The following is a 14,012-nucleotide window of genomic DNA, read 5'->3' on the forward strand; positions in this document are numbered from 1 at the left end:
GAACATGCACAGGCAGCATTGTGCGACGGAAAAAGCGTTTTAGCGGAGTTCTCTCTGTCTACGATATATCGGGACAGTGATTCTCGGCGCCCAGAGGCCACGAACGATGGTCCCCCAATCCGGCCTCTCCAAACACCGCTTTTTGGAGAGGGGCGCACGGATGTGCGCTTGAGAAGGAGGGTCCGGGCCATCATGGACGCTTCCCAGAAAAAGAGAGACAGAGGGAAGGAGAAAGAGACGTGGCCTCCTGCCACCCACCCCCCTCTCTCCCCCAACACGCGTGTCTCCCGCTTCCCACGTTCCCCGCCGACCCGCGCTGCGCTCACCTTCCGGCGCTTGTCGGCAAAGGGGAGCGCCAGCCACGGCATGGCCCGCGTGGCTTCCTGCCAGCGCTGCTGATCCTGCTCGGCCGACACGAAGACGATCTCCAGGCGCTGCTGCTGCTGCCGCTGCTCCGGCGCCGCTCCGGCTCCCGCTTCGCTCCGGGCCGGCTGGAAGCGCGCGTAGAAGGCGGCCAGGCTAGCGGCCAGCTGCGCGCCCGGCCCGGCTCCGGCTCCGGTTCCTGCCGCTCCAGCGGCGGCGGCAGCGGCTCCGGCTGCGCTGCTGCCGGCGCCGCAGTACCCGAAGTAGAGCCCCACGAGCGAGACGCCCCTCGCCGGCAGCGAGGCCACGGGCACCGCCGAGCCGTCGGGCGCCGCGAGCGCCTCGCCCAGCAGCTCGGCCAGCGGCGCCGCGGCGGCAGCAGCAGCAGCGCACGGCGACGAAGACATCCCCGCCGAGCCCCACGCAGCTCCCGCCGCCGCCGCCAGCCGGCCGAGCCCAGCCACACCGAGCCAGGCAGCCGCCGCCGCCGCCAGCGGGCGCTCCCGGCCCGGCCCGCCTCGCCTTCCCCGCGTGGCGCTCGCCGGCCCGCGACCCGCCCCCCGACGCCGCGCAGACGCCGCCCCCAGCAGCCCCGGGCTGCGCACCGGAGAGACCCTTTCTCCCGTTTCCCTCTGGCTGCCCCGCTTTTCTGGGACCGGCGGCCCCGATCCTCGGTCGGCTCGGGAGTAAGCGCGCCCTGGTTGTAGCGCGCGAGGCTGGCGCTCGCTCGCTCTCTCCCCCCCCCCCAATTTTTTAAATTGATTTTCACAACATTATAAACAAACAAACACATAAAACAAACAAACATAAATCATAACCTGATTAAAAAACACACTTATTAACATTATTAAGTGACTTCCTCGCTTCCCCTTGGTTGAATTTTATTGCATGTCCTTTTAAGGGTTTTCCAAATCAGTTCTTAAAATAGTTTAACTTAAACATTAACATCCTTAGATCTTCACATTATGAAATTAAACCTATTAATTCATCACTTAACTTAAATAAATCCTAAGCCAATTAAGTATCTGCAAGCTGTTTTCAGTTAATTTAACATGTTTAACTAAGTAATCATTAAATTTGATCCACTCTTCCTGATACTACTCCTCCTTTTGGTCGTGGACTCTTCTGGTTAGGTCGGCTAGCTCCAAAAAATCCATCTGTCATTCTTCTATCGTTGGTAATTCTTGGGTTTTCCACTTTTTAGCTAACAAAATACGAGCCGCAGTTGCGGCATACAAAAATAATTTCACATCTTTCTCGGGCAATTCCAGACCTAGTTATTCCAAGAAGAAAGGTCTCTGGTTTCTTTATATTTCAACATTTTTTTCAATTCATTATATATCTTTTCCCAGAAGTCTTTCACCTTGGGGCATGTCCACCACATATGATAATATGTTCCTTCCTTTTCTTTACATTTCCAATTTTAATGTAATGTAAAAATGAAAACGCTCACTCACTCTCTTTGTGTGTGTGTCTACTCGGGAGTAAATGGCAGGGTGCTCCTTTGGGATTTGCTCTCCCGCCTTTGCTGGCAAAGGGTTTGTTGGGCACGATCCTCCTCTTTCTTTCGCGTGCTTGCACGTGTTGGGTGTACCCTAGCGAAAGTGGGCAGTGGGGTTGTGGGGCGCGATGCTCCCCTACTTTCCTATAGTGTCTACACGGGAGCAAATAGTGTGGTGGTTATGGAACTAATACTCCCAGGAAGGTGAACTTTAGGATTGTAGGGCGCGATCTTCTCTCTCTCTGCTTGTTTTCTCGGGAGCAAATGGTCCGCTGTTCCATTGGATTTACTCCCGGGGAAAGCATGCCATGGGATTGTTGCATGTCTCTCTGTTACATGTCTACTCGGGAACAGTTTAGGATTTACTCCCGAGGAAAGCACGCGCCGGGGATTGTAGCCCCCTCCCTTAGAGGCCGAGCCTCTCTTGAAGGTCTACTCCGAAGTAAGTCCTACTGTGGCCAAGGGGACTTTGTCTCAGGAAAGTGAGCATGGTAATATTTAGTTCAGGTTTTTGAAACTCACTTGTAAAAAATAAAAAGGGCCAGAATTTTGAAACAACTGAAAACCATTTGAAAACATTGTATGTATCCAAATGTAGATCTGTGTTAGGCCTGCCATTAATGGTGCTATAAAGCAAGGCCAATTTTATGGTGTTGCTGCTTGACTCAATAGTGCTCCTGAGCATGTACAAATTGCTTTCCCCTCGCTTTCCCCAGACCTTTGTTAGAGGGAGGCCTCAGACCTGCAACATCTCGGAAAGGTTTTACCAGCAAACGGTGTGCCCTTGAGCATGTCCAAAGCGCATTATTTCTACAGCGCCACCAGCACGCGTGGTGTTTGACTGAGTGCACATCACACTTTTACAAAGGAGAAGACAGGAGGGGGACCTTTGACCCAAGGGCCATATTACCTTCTGAGCAACTTTCTGGGGGCCGCAGGCAAAAGGGGGTGGAGCCCTGGACACATTTCCAGCTAGGCAGAAATATTTGGGGTGGAAACGGGGGTGTGGCTTTTGCAGGGTGACCCACAAGCTGCTTTGGGCTTCCGTTTTCATTTCCCAGTATCAGGGCTGCCTCTGGAAAGTTCTCTACCACCTGCTGCCAGGAGGCCTTTGAGATTACCCCATAAATGCCCAGATAATCACCACGCCACCCCCCCCCCCCCGGGAAGATGCCTCACGCTTATTAAACTCCTTTGTCTTCCTCTGCCAAGGCCCCAGGAGCAGTTCAAAGGGGAATTTGCCTTCTGCATGCTCATATTTTCAGGGGGTGTGTGCCTCCTTTAAAAAAAGCAGTACTGCAGGCCCAAGCCGATGTGCTTTCTTCAAACCAGCATCAAAACTTCACCCAAAGTCCAACCTTTAAACATCCCCCCAGTTCTTATAATTCAGCAACAGAAACTGCGGCAAAATGTTGCAGCGTGGAGTATTCCATCAGCCAGCCGCGCCCTTAGACAGGGCACTCCATTCCACTCCCACGCAACATTCCGTGCCCACAGAGCATGCTCAGTCTGTGTTGGCCTATTTTTTGGGGGCTCCCCACTTTTAAGATTTCGCCTCCTAAATACTTCACACACACTGCACCTTTACAAACCTCCGCCCCTGCTGACATCTCTTGCTTGTATCATTTTGGGTCCATAAGGACCCACGTTTTAAGAGTGAGTGCAATATTATTCCGAACAGTAGCACAGGAAACCCCTTCCAGAGCTAGAGGGTTATTACGCCTGAATCTATTTCCCTGCTGGGTCACAGCTTGAGTTTGCGGTTGCTGGATAAATGCACCTCTGAGCATATGCAGAGCTCCCCAGCCTAACGTACCTGGTGGGGGTTTTGCTAGGATAAAGCAAGTTTGGGGCTAGAGGGAGCGGTTATGCAGCCTAGAACTCCTTGTGGGTGGCTGGGAGACGGAATAAAACTTTAAATTGTTATTAATGTGATATCCCTGGGAACTGCAACACAATGTTGCGGCGTACTCATCATCCCTAAGAGGGGTTTCTGACCACTGACACATATGATTCAAGAAGAGTTGTTCCCTTTGTGTAGTTTGGCATATATCAGGGGTCAGTAAACTTTTTCAGCAGGGGGCTGGTCCACTGTCCCTCAGACCTTGTGGGGGGCCGGACTATTTTTTTGGGGGGGGGGGCGATGAACGAATTCCTATGCCCCACAAATAACCCAGAGATGCATTTTAAATAAAAGGACACATTCTACTCATGCGAAAACACGCTGATTCCCGGACCGTCTGCTGGATTTAGAAGGCGATTGGGCCGGATCCGGCCCCCGGGCCTTAGTTTGCCTACCCATGGCATATGAGTTCTTTTTGGGGAAAAGGCAGCAAGTTTCTGTATTCCATGTAGTCATGTTCGCTTCCAAAGTGATGGGCCCTCAACCACCCGAGTTTGCTATTAGAAGGAATAATGGAACTAATTAATTCCCCGGCTGACTGAGAAACCAGTGGCATGGGGCAGACTTTTCACACGCATGAGGAGGGGCTTCAGGAGCAAACCCCAGCACCTCTTGTGCAAAAGGGGCCCAAATTTGTTTTCAAAATCAAATTGCCAAAAAGATAAACAGAGCAGTTAAATGGGGCTGAAGCGACACCTAGTGGCCGCAGGAATGGTTGCAGCTCTATCCAGCGACTTTTATCCCTTTCACTCAATCTGTCATTCATATTTATCCACCTGGCCTTTATCTGGGTTTTACCCCAGCTGTTCCTCAAATCATCCCCATGCAGGGTTCTCTTTTTAAAGTAAAGTCCCCCCCCCTTCCCCCTGCAAGAAGGGAGGATTTTGAAAGCTTACTTGTAAGTTTTCTGACAGCTTTTTCCCGCTTGCGGCTACGGTCAGCGGTAACTACTTTCACTTTTAAAACAGTGAAAAGGGATCGACCTCCATATTTAGAATCCCTTTCGTTCCAAATTTTTAGCTCAAATTGATCTCTTTTTCCTTTACTCACAATTCAAATTGAACTGTTACATTTCAAATCATTTTTTGCTTTCCTATGACTAGGTGGTTCCTTGCTGGGAAGGGCCTTAATTCAAAAGGAGAACCATGAGGACTGGAATCCTGTTTTAATTTTCGAGCTTAGGGTTGTAGCTCAGTGACAGAGCATGTTGGCTGGGGCTGATGAGAGTTGCACAACATCTGGATGTTCGAGGGTCCCTGTCTCCCCGCTCTATTTCTGCTACATACTAATAGCAAGGGATGCGGGTGGCGCTGTGGGTTAAGCCACAGAGCCTAGGACTTGCCGATCAGAAGGTTGATGGTTCAAATCCCCACAAAGGGATGAGCTCCCGTTGCTCGGTCCCTGCTCCTGCCAACCTAGCAGTTTGAAAGCACACCAGTGCAAGTAGATAAATAGGTACCACTCCGGCGGGAAGGTAAACGGCGTTTCCGTGTGCTGCTCTGGTTCACCAGAAGCGGCTTAGTCATGCTAGCCACATGACCCAGAAGCTGTATGCCAGCTCCCTTGGCCAGTAAAGCGAGATGAGCGCCGCAACCCCAGAGTCGGCCACGACTGGACCTAACGGTCAGGGGTCCCTTTACCTTTACTAATAGCAGCGTCTTTTAGACTGCAGCCAAAACGCTATCTGTGCCAGGAGCAGGGAAGGTTTGGCCCCTACAGGTGTCACTAAACTATAACTCCCACCAGTACCAAGCCAACAAGGCTAATGGCCAAGGATGATGGCAGTTGTAGCTCAGCAGCAACTGGAGGACAAAGGACGCCAGGTCCATGCACCAGCAAGAGGCATTTGCAGAAATGCAAAATACAATCTGCAGAATGTAAGGAAATACAGCTGGATTAGGCCCATGGCCCGTTTAGTCCAGCATTCTGTTCTCACAATGGCCAGCCAGGGGCCCCAAAGGGAAACCAAGCAGGCAGGATCCGAGCAAAAGAGCAACTCTCCCCTACTGTGGTTTCCAGCAAATGGTATTCAGAAGCATGGCTGCAGAGGGCAGAACAGAGCCATTCTGGCCAGTAGCCTTTATGAATCTATCTAATCCTTCTTTTGCAGAGACATCACCTTGCCGACAAAGGCCCGCATAGTTAAAGCCATTGTTTTTCCCAGTCGTGATGTATGGAAGTGAGAGCTGGACCATAAAGAAGGCTGATCGCCGAAGAATGGATGCTTTTGTATTATGGTGCTGGAGGAGACTCTTGAGGGTCCCATGGACTGCAAGAAGATCAAACCTCTCCATTCTGAAAGAAATCAGCCCTGAGTGCTCACTGGAAGGACAGATCCTGAAGCTGAGACTCCAAGACTTTGGCCACCTTGTGAGAAGAGAAGACTCCCTGGAAAAGACCCTGATGTTGGGAAAGATGGAGGGCACAAGGAGAAGGGGACGACAGAGGACGAGATGGTTGGGCAGTGTTCTCGAAGCTACCAGCATGAGTCTGACCAAACTGCGGGAGGCAGTGGAAGACAGGAGTGCCTGGCCTGCTCTGGTCCAGGGGTTCACGAAGAGTCAGACACGACTAAATGACTCAAGAACAACAATCCTCCTTTAAAGCCATCCAGACTGGTAGCCATCGCTGCCTCCCGTAGGAACAAGCTGCATTCTTTAATCTGCCCTCAATCATCCAACAAAAATAACCCCAAGAAAGAGAGCAGAGCCTCAAAACCCCGCAATGAGGCCCAAGCGCAGCCAGTTAGTGGCCAGGGCCTTTTCAGTGGTGGCTCCGACCTGGCGGAATGCTCTGTCCCAGGAGACCAGGGCCCTTCAGGATTTAACCTCCTTCCGTCGGGCCTGTAAGACAGAGCTATTCCTCCTGGACTTTAATTTGAATTCAGCCTGATCTTTTATTTCCCTTCTCTTCCCTTCCCCTTTTATGAAGATCACCCGCTCTGAGACCCCACAGCTAATTCTCCCCTGGCCTCCTCGCTGGCCCAAGTAGGACCAATTCAGCCAGCTAGCCCTGGGGATTATCTAAAGCTTATTTCCCCTAAATTGAATTTTATTGTTATTCATGTTTTTATACTGTATTTTATGCTGCTTTTATAATTAAGCATTTTAAATTTGTTGTTAGCTGCCCTGAGCCCAGTTTTTGAACCGGGAAGGGTGGGGTATAAATAAATTATTATTATTATTATTATTAGAGCACCAAGAGTCTTTGGGGGGAAAGGAAGGGAGTTTACGGCAGACGGGCCAGCAGCACTTTCTTACAGTTCCCACTTGTTTTTTAGCAATGTCTGTTGGAGCAGAACAGGCACGGGGAGCCTTTGTCCCCCTCCGGTTGTTGCTGAACTACAACTCCCAACCCCCTTGCCGCAGCGGAGGAGAGTTGTAGTTGAGCTCGGGCCGACGTTTCACACACAGCTGGGTCAGAACATTTGCCCGCGTCATCGAAGAAGCACTTCACCTGGCAATCTATTAAAACAACTCAGAAAAACTCGGTTTATTCATAAAAACCCTGAACCATACCAAAATGCAGAATTACTGGGGAAAAAGGGAGCACAGAAAAAGGTGCGTTTTCGGCTAAAGGTTGCCAAAGGAAACTTAACGAGCACTGAGCTCGCGACGCATAAAACCGGCAGGGTCCACATCTCAAGAAAATAAAGTCTGCTGCATGAACCGAGTCCTTGATCTCGTGCCTCGGGGCTCAACAACCGCAGGCTGGTTATTGAAATATTTTTTAAAAAGGTGTGGGGAGAGACTCAAAAAAGATTTGAGCTGCAAGAGGGAAAGTCTGGTTGAAAATAAACTTCCAGGAAAAAAAGAACTGAGTAACAGTGACCCATCGCTTGAACATCCTCATAGTGGCATCCGATTAATTATCCTTTTCTTGAGTTGGCCAACTCTTCCCAACAAAAGCAGAGCGGCTCAGGAAATATCCCCCCATCCTTCAGGCCAAGGGCGATTGGCTAAGTGGCTCTCTTTGAGTTGTGCGACCCACACACACAGCTGGCTGAGCCCCAGGAAGGAAAGGGGATCCTCCAAAATTGAAGAGAATTCCCAGCCGTCTTCTGTCCTCGACGGGGTCCGTCTGCCGCCCCTCAGCGCCTTACCCGTTCTGCAACAGGAGGCGGATCAGTACGCCTGCGACCAAAACGGTGATTGCCAACGCCACAGCCAGCCCCCGGTGCAATAGGAGCTGCTTCCCGGACAAGACTTCCACGCGAGACGGAGTGAGCTCTTCCGGGGGAATCAGCTGGTCTTGCGGCGGGTGCTCCATCACGTGGTCCATGCCGCTAAGAGCATCCCCATTGGGAACCTCAGTTTCCATCGTGAGGTAGGCTGTGGGGTAGAAAACCTCGCCATTAGTTTGGGGGTGGGACCTTTTCCGTAATCCGGGAAGGGGGAATCGGTTGCAGGCCGCATGCTGGCGGTGGGCAAGGCCACAGTTGCAAAAAGGAGAGGGCTTCGCGCCCCTTTTCTCTCTCCATCACTGCTCTGGTTATCTCCCGCTTGGACTACTGCAATGCGCTCTACGTGGGGCTACTAATCCAGAATGCGGCAGCTAGACTGGTGACTGGGAGCGGCCGCCGAGACCACATAACACCAGTCCTGAAAGACCTGCATTGGCTCCCAGGACGTTTCCGAGCACAATTCAAAGTGTTGGTGTTGACCTTGAAAGCCCTAAACTGTCCAGTAGACCTGAAGAAGCGTCTCCACCCCCATCATCCAGCCCAGACACTGAGGTCCAGCTCTGAGGGCCTTCTGGCAGTTCCCTCCCTGCGAAAAGTGAGGTTACAGGGAACCAGGAGGAGGGCCTTCTCGGTGGTGGCGCCTGCCCTGTGGAATGCCCTCCCGTCAGATGTCAAGGAAATAAACAACTACCTGACTTTGAGAAGACATCTGAAGGCAGCCCTGCTTAGGGAAGTTTTAAATGTTTGATCTTTTACTGTGTTTTTAATATCCTGTTGGAAGCCGCCCAGAGTGGCTGGGGAAACGCAGCCCGATGGGCAGGGAATGAATGAATAATTAAATACTATTATTATTATTTCCCAATCTTACTCACCCCTTTCATTGTCTGATTGGGCGCAGAGATGTGGGGGGGAACCGCCAAGGGAAGAAGGCTCAGAGCCCAAAGAGGGAGAAGAATGGGAGGAGGTGGTATCCAAACAGGGCTTAGTGAGCAGGAAGAGGCTGTGGCAGAGAGCAGTCCAGAAACAGAGGGACAAGCAGAGGGGGTCAAGAGGCAAAGTGGAGGCCAGAGTGAGCCACCTGTCGCCGATTCCTGAGCTGCGATTCCGGCGTGGCCAGGGGGCTAGGCCGGATGACCCTTGAGGGCCCCTTCCAACCCCACAATTCTAGGAACTTAACCCTTGGAAACCTGCCCCAGGCCACATATCGCACAGGGAAGAGCAGTCATGGTGATCAAGCTGTCTTGTGAGGAACTGAGTTTTAAAAGCGAAACTTTAATAATAATAATTTTTATTTATGCCCCGCCCTCCCCAGCCAAGGCCGGGCTCAGGGTGGCTAACAAGCAATAATAAAAACAAGTTGAATGAATACAAATTAAAAACAAGATTAAAATACAACATTAAAATATTGAAATATTAAAATGCAGCCTCATCACAGGAGGAGAAAGGAAAAAGAAAGAGGGGGAGGTAATCAAACTGGCTCCAAGCCAAAGGCCAGGCGGAACAACTCTTGTCTTATAGACCCTGCAGAAATAAATCAGATCCCGCAGGTCCCTGGTCTCATGAGACAGAGCGTTCCACCAGCCGGAGCCAGAGTTGAAAAGGCCCTGGCTCTGGTTGAAGCCAATCTAACTTCCTTAGGGCCCGGGAGCAGTAGGGTGTTGCTATTTATGGACCTTGAGGTTCTCCATGGGGGCAGACCAGGAGAGGCGGTCCCGTAGGTACAAGGATGTCACATAGAGGAGGGAGAAAGGTTGTTTTTTGCTGCTCCAGAGAAGCGGACACAGAGCAATGGATCCAAACTACAAGAAAGAAGATTCCACCTAAACATTAGGAAGAACTTCCTGACAGTAAGAGCTGTTTGACAGTGGAATTTGCTGCCAAGGAGTGTGGTGGAGTCTCCTACTTTGGAGGTCTTTAAGCAGAGGCTTGACAACCATATGTCAGGAGTGCTCTGATGGTGTTTCCTGCTTGGCAGGGGGTTGGACTCGATGGCCCTTGCGGTCTATTCCAACTCTATGATTCTAGGGTCCTAGGCCGTGAAGGGCTTTAAAGGTCAAAAGCAGCACCTTAAATCTGACCCTGTACTCCACCAGGAGCCAGTGCAGCTGGAAAAGCACTGGGTGAATATGCTCCCATGGCAGAGACCCCGTGAGGATCCTCGCTGCAGCATTCTGTACCCGCTGGAGTTTCTAGGACAGCTTCAAGGGCAGCCCCGCATAGAGCGAATTACAGTAGTCAAGCCTGGAGGTGACCATCGCATGGATCACTGTGGCCAGGTCGGGGCGGGAAAGGTAAGGGACCAACTGCTTGATGCAGCGAAGGTGGGAAAATGTCGCAGGCTCCGCTCTCCTCTGTGCCCCACCTGACCTTTATATAATCGGGGACAAGCGGGAAAAGGAATCCCTCCCAGCCCCATTCATCTCTCCCCCCAAAATACCGTATTTTTCGCTCTATAACACGCACCAGACCATAACACGCACGTAGTTTTTAGAGGAGGAAAACAAGAAAAAAAAATATTCTAAACGAAATAGTGGATATATGATTTTTGTGGTTCATGCTGTGGCCACAGACATGTGATCTGACAGTGAGTTTGGAGTAGCCCAATTCAAAAATCCTGAGGATCCATGTGGATCCATGCTTTGTAACCACGGAGGAGGAAAGGAAGGGGAACCATGGATCCTCTGCTCACGACTGCAGCAGATCCCCCCCCCGCCACCCGCAGGCATTCGCTCCATAACACGCACAGACATTTCCCCTTTCTTTCTAGGAGGAAAAAAGTGAGTGTTATGGTGCAAAAAATACGGTATATATATATCATACTCTCAACCCCATTCATTCCCACCCCCATTGAAAAATTACCTAAGGGCACCGGTTTATTAGCAGAAATGTCCTCAGAACTGCCGGTCTGTAGTCTGGCTGTCAGCCCTGCTCGGCTCTGAGCCTAGATGAAAAATTTGGGATGGGGGAGGGAGAGAGAGAGAGAGAGAGAGAGAGAGAGGAGTTACAGTGGTGCCCCGCAAGACGAAATTAATTCGTTCCGCAAGTTTTGTCGTCTAGCGAATTTTTCGTCTTGCGAATCACGAAATCCCATAGGAATGCATTGAAAATCAATTAATGCGTTCCTATGGTCAAAAAAAGTCCAAACAAAGCCAAATTTGGTACAACAACAGTTTATTAACTGCTCTTTAAAGTCACACATACTGTAAAGAGCAGTTCAAAAATTCAAGGGAAAATAAATTAACTTTATAAACAAAACATGTCTTTGTTTTTAGACAAAGAAAACAAAGTCGTGAGACGTTTTCGTCTTGCGAAGCAAGCCCATAGGGAAATTCGTCTTGTGAGGCAAATCGAAAACGGAAAAACCTTTCGTCTAGCGAGTTTTTTGTCTTGCGAGGCATTCGTCTTGCGAGGTACCACTGTATCTCAGGGTTAACACCCACAGCACACATTTCCCATGACGTCCCAATCAAGGCTCATTAAGTCGCCCTTCGTTAGACGCCTGAATACTTTCACAACTGCACATCTCTCCGAAAAGTACAGTGGTACCTCAGGTTACATCCGCTTCAGATTACAGACTCCACTAAGCCAGAAATAGTGCTTCAGGTTAAGAACTTTGCTTCAGGATGAGAACAGAAATCGTGCTCTGGCGGCGCAGCGGCAGCAGGAGGCCCCCATTAGCTAAAGTGGTGCTCCAGGTTAAGAACAGTTTCAGGTTAAGAACGGACCTCCGGAACAAATTAAGTACTTAACCTGAGGTACCACTGTACTGGGCACCGTCCAGCTCTCATCTTACCTAGAGTAGACCCTTGAAGTTAATGGGTGCACCTAATTAGGGCCAGCTAATTTCAGTACGTCTCCTCCGAGGGCTGTCTCCCATGCTAGTCCTGCTCAAAACAGTCCCACTGGGAATAATGGGCACGGCTAGCTTAGGGGTCTCGTTTCCAACTTCTGAGGAAAGCTCGCCGCAACCCGTTGCCTCTCAGCTGGAAGCCGGGAGCAGAATCCCAACGTTTTAATTTGGATCGTCAGGTTTCTGGAGCTCCTCGTTTTCAGAACGGCACTTTTCCCACCTCGACAACACACCTTTGCCTTAAGACAACAAACGGGGGTGTGAAACTTCTGAAGGAAAACAGAGCCCAAGAAACACACAAAAACCTTTTGCGTCTCTTTCGGGGAACTGAGGTAGGAAGAGGTCTTGTGAGGCCGAGAGTTCAGCCCCCCCCACGGCAGAAGAGGATATTTGTCCCTTATGTGTTTTGCATCAATCCTGCAGGGGGCAAACGCTCTGGGCAGCTCTCAGACCACATGTTCTTTTTAATATTTTGTTGGGAGCTGCACAGAGCGGCTGGGCGAACCCAGTTAGATGGGCGGCATTTAAACAACAAAATTACTATTGATGATGTTAATGTTGTTACAGTCAAACCTCGGATCCCGAACGCCTCCGTTTTGGAACGTTTCGGCTCCCGAATGCCAAAAACCCGGAAGTAAAGGTTCCGGTTTTCAAACGTTTTTCAGAAGCCAAACATCCGACATGGCTTCTGCTCAAAGCTCCTGCGGCCAATCAGAAGCCGCGCCTCAGTTGTCAAACGTTTTGGAAGCCAAACATGCTTCTGGAACGGATTACATTCAACAACCGGGGTTTGACTGTGCAGTCATTCCTCAGGTTACAGACGCTTCAGGTTGTGTTTTTTTGGGTTATGCACCCACCGAAACCAGGAAGTACCGGAACGGGTTACTTCCGGGTTTTGGCGGTCGAACATGCACAGAAGCGCTAAATCACGCTTTGCACGTGCGCAGAAGCGCTGAATCGCAACCTCTGTATTATTATTCTGCTGCTCCGGATGATAGGACTCGAAGCAACACATGTTGCGAGAAAGGAGAGTCTCACTAAACATCAGGAAGGATGATAAGAGCCATTCAACAGGGGAACGGACAACCTCGGAAGCTGTCAGACGATCTCCTCTGGCTTTTAATCAGAGTTTGGGTGGCCAGCCGTCAATAATAATAATAATAATAATAATAATAATAATAATATTTTATTTATTCCCCGCCCTCCCCAGCCAAGGCCGGGCTCAGGGCGGCTAACAACCAATAATAAAAACAAGTTGAATGAATACAACTTAAAAACAAAATTAAAATACAGCTTTAAAACATTAAAATGCAGCCTCATCACAGGAGGAGAAAGGAAAAAAGTAAGAGGGGGAGGGAATCAGATTGACTCCAAGCCAAAGGCCAGGCGGAACAACTCTGTCTTCCAGGCCCTGCGGAAAGAAATCAGATCCTGCAGGGCCCTGGTCTCGTGAGGCAGAGCGTTCCACCAGGCCGGGGCCAGTGTTGAAAAGGCCCTGGCTCTGGTTGAGGCTAATCTGACTTCCTTAGGACCTCTAGGGTGTTGCTATTTATGGACCTTAAGGTCCTCCGTGGGGCAGACTGGGAGAGGCGGTCCCGTAGGTACGAGGATTCTTCCCCTGCGTTTCTTTCCAAGGGGTTGAGCTAGATGTCCTTTGGGGGTCCCTTTCCAGCTCTACCGCTCTATGGTTCCATGAGGTGCCCCCTTTCCCCTCAGGGGTGCTGGGACCCGCCCACTTGTGGAAACCAAAGGAACCGGTGCTCTTGAGCCTCACCTCTTCCGAGGCCTTTTTCCAGTCGGCTCGCAGGACGAGGACCAGGAAAGAGGCGGCTTGGAGGGAGATACAGACGATCAGCCCCGTCCACAGGCCTAAAGAGAGAGAGAGAGAGAGAGAGAGAGAGAACAAGATCCCTCAGATGAACCGTCCTGTAGGGTGAGAGTATTTATTTATTCTGTGTACACGTCAGGCTTCCCAAACCCAGGGCGCCCCAACAAAAGCAGAGTGGCAGATTAGGATGATGGACTTTGCAGAACTGGCAAAACTGACAGGAAGAATTCGGAACCAGCAAGTCCAAGCGAGACCAGAAGACTGGAACAAATTTACCGTATTTTTCGCCCTATAGGACGCACTTTCCCCCCTCCAAAAATGAAGGGGAAATGTGTGTGCGTCCTATGGGGCGAATGCAGGAATTCGCTGAAGCCTGGAGAGCGA

At 50.5% G+C, this 14,012-nt stretch overlaps 2 protein-coding genes across 4 annotated transcripts in view; both read right to left on the reverse strand.

The window, feature by feature from the left end:
* The window catches only part of NXN (nucleoredoxin), a 69,544-nt gene extending 68,677 nt beyond the window's left edge, over window positions 1-867 (reverse strand). The window contains exon 1 of the mRNA XM_083480051.1: window positions 327-867. Coding sequence (XP_083336177.1) covers window positions 327-770 — 444 coding nt within the window. The 5' untranslated portion in view covers window positions 771-867. The remainder of the gene's footprint in view (window positions 1-326) is intronic.
* Window positions 868-7,234: 6,367 nt separating this feature from the next.
* The window catches only part of LOC310695449 (multidrug and toxin extrusion protein 2-like), a 32,598-nt gene continuing 25,820 nt past the window's right edge, over window positions 7,235-14,012 (reverse strand). For all 3 annotated transcript variants that reach the window (XM_083479899.1, XM_083479902.1, XM_083479901.1), the window contains exons 15-17: window positions 13,575-13,669; window positions 10,810-10,891; window positions 7,235-8,098 (exon numbers count right to left, since the gene is read on the reverse strand). In XM_083479899.1, the coding sequence (XP_083336025.1) occupies window positions 7,866-8,098; window positions 10,810-10,891; window positions 13,575-13,669 (410 nt within the window). In that variant the 3' untranslated portion in view covers window positions 7,235-7,865. The remainder of the gene's footprint in view (window positions 8,099-10,809; window positions 10,892-13,574; window positions 13,670-14,012) is intronic.

Source organism: Podarcis liolepis (assembly GCF_965112155.1).
Source record: "Podarcis liolepis genome assembly, chromosome: 16".
NCBI classification, from domain to species: domain Eukaryota; kingdom Metazoa; phylum Chordata; class Lepidosauria; order Squamata; family Lacertidae; genus Podarcis; species Podarcis liolepis.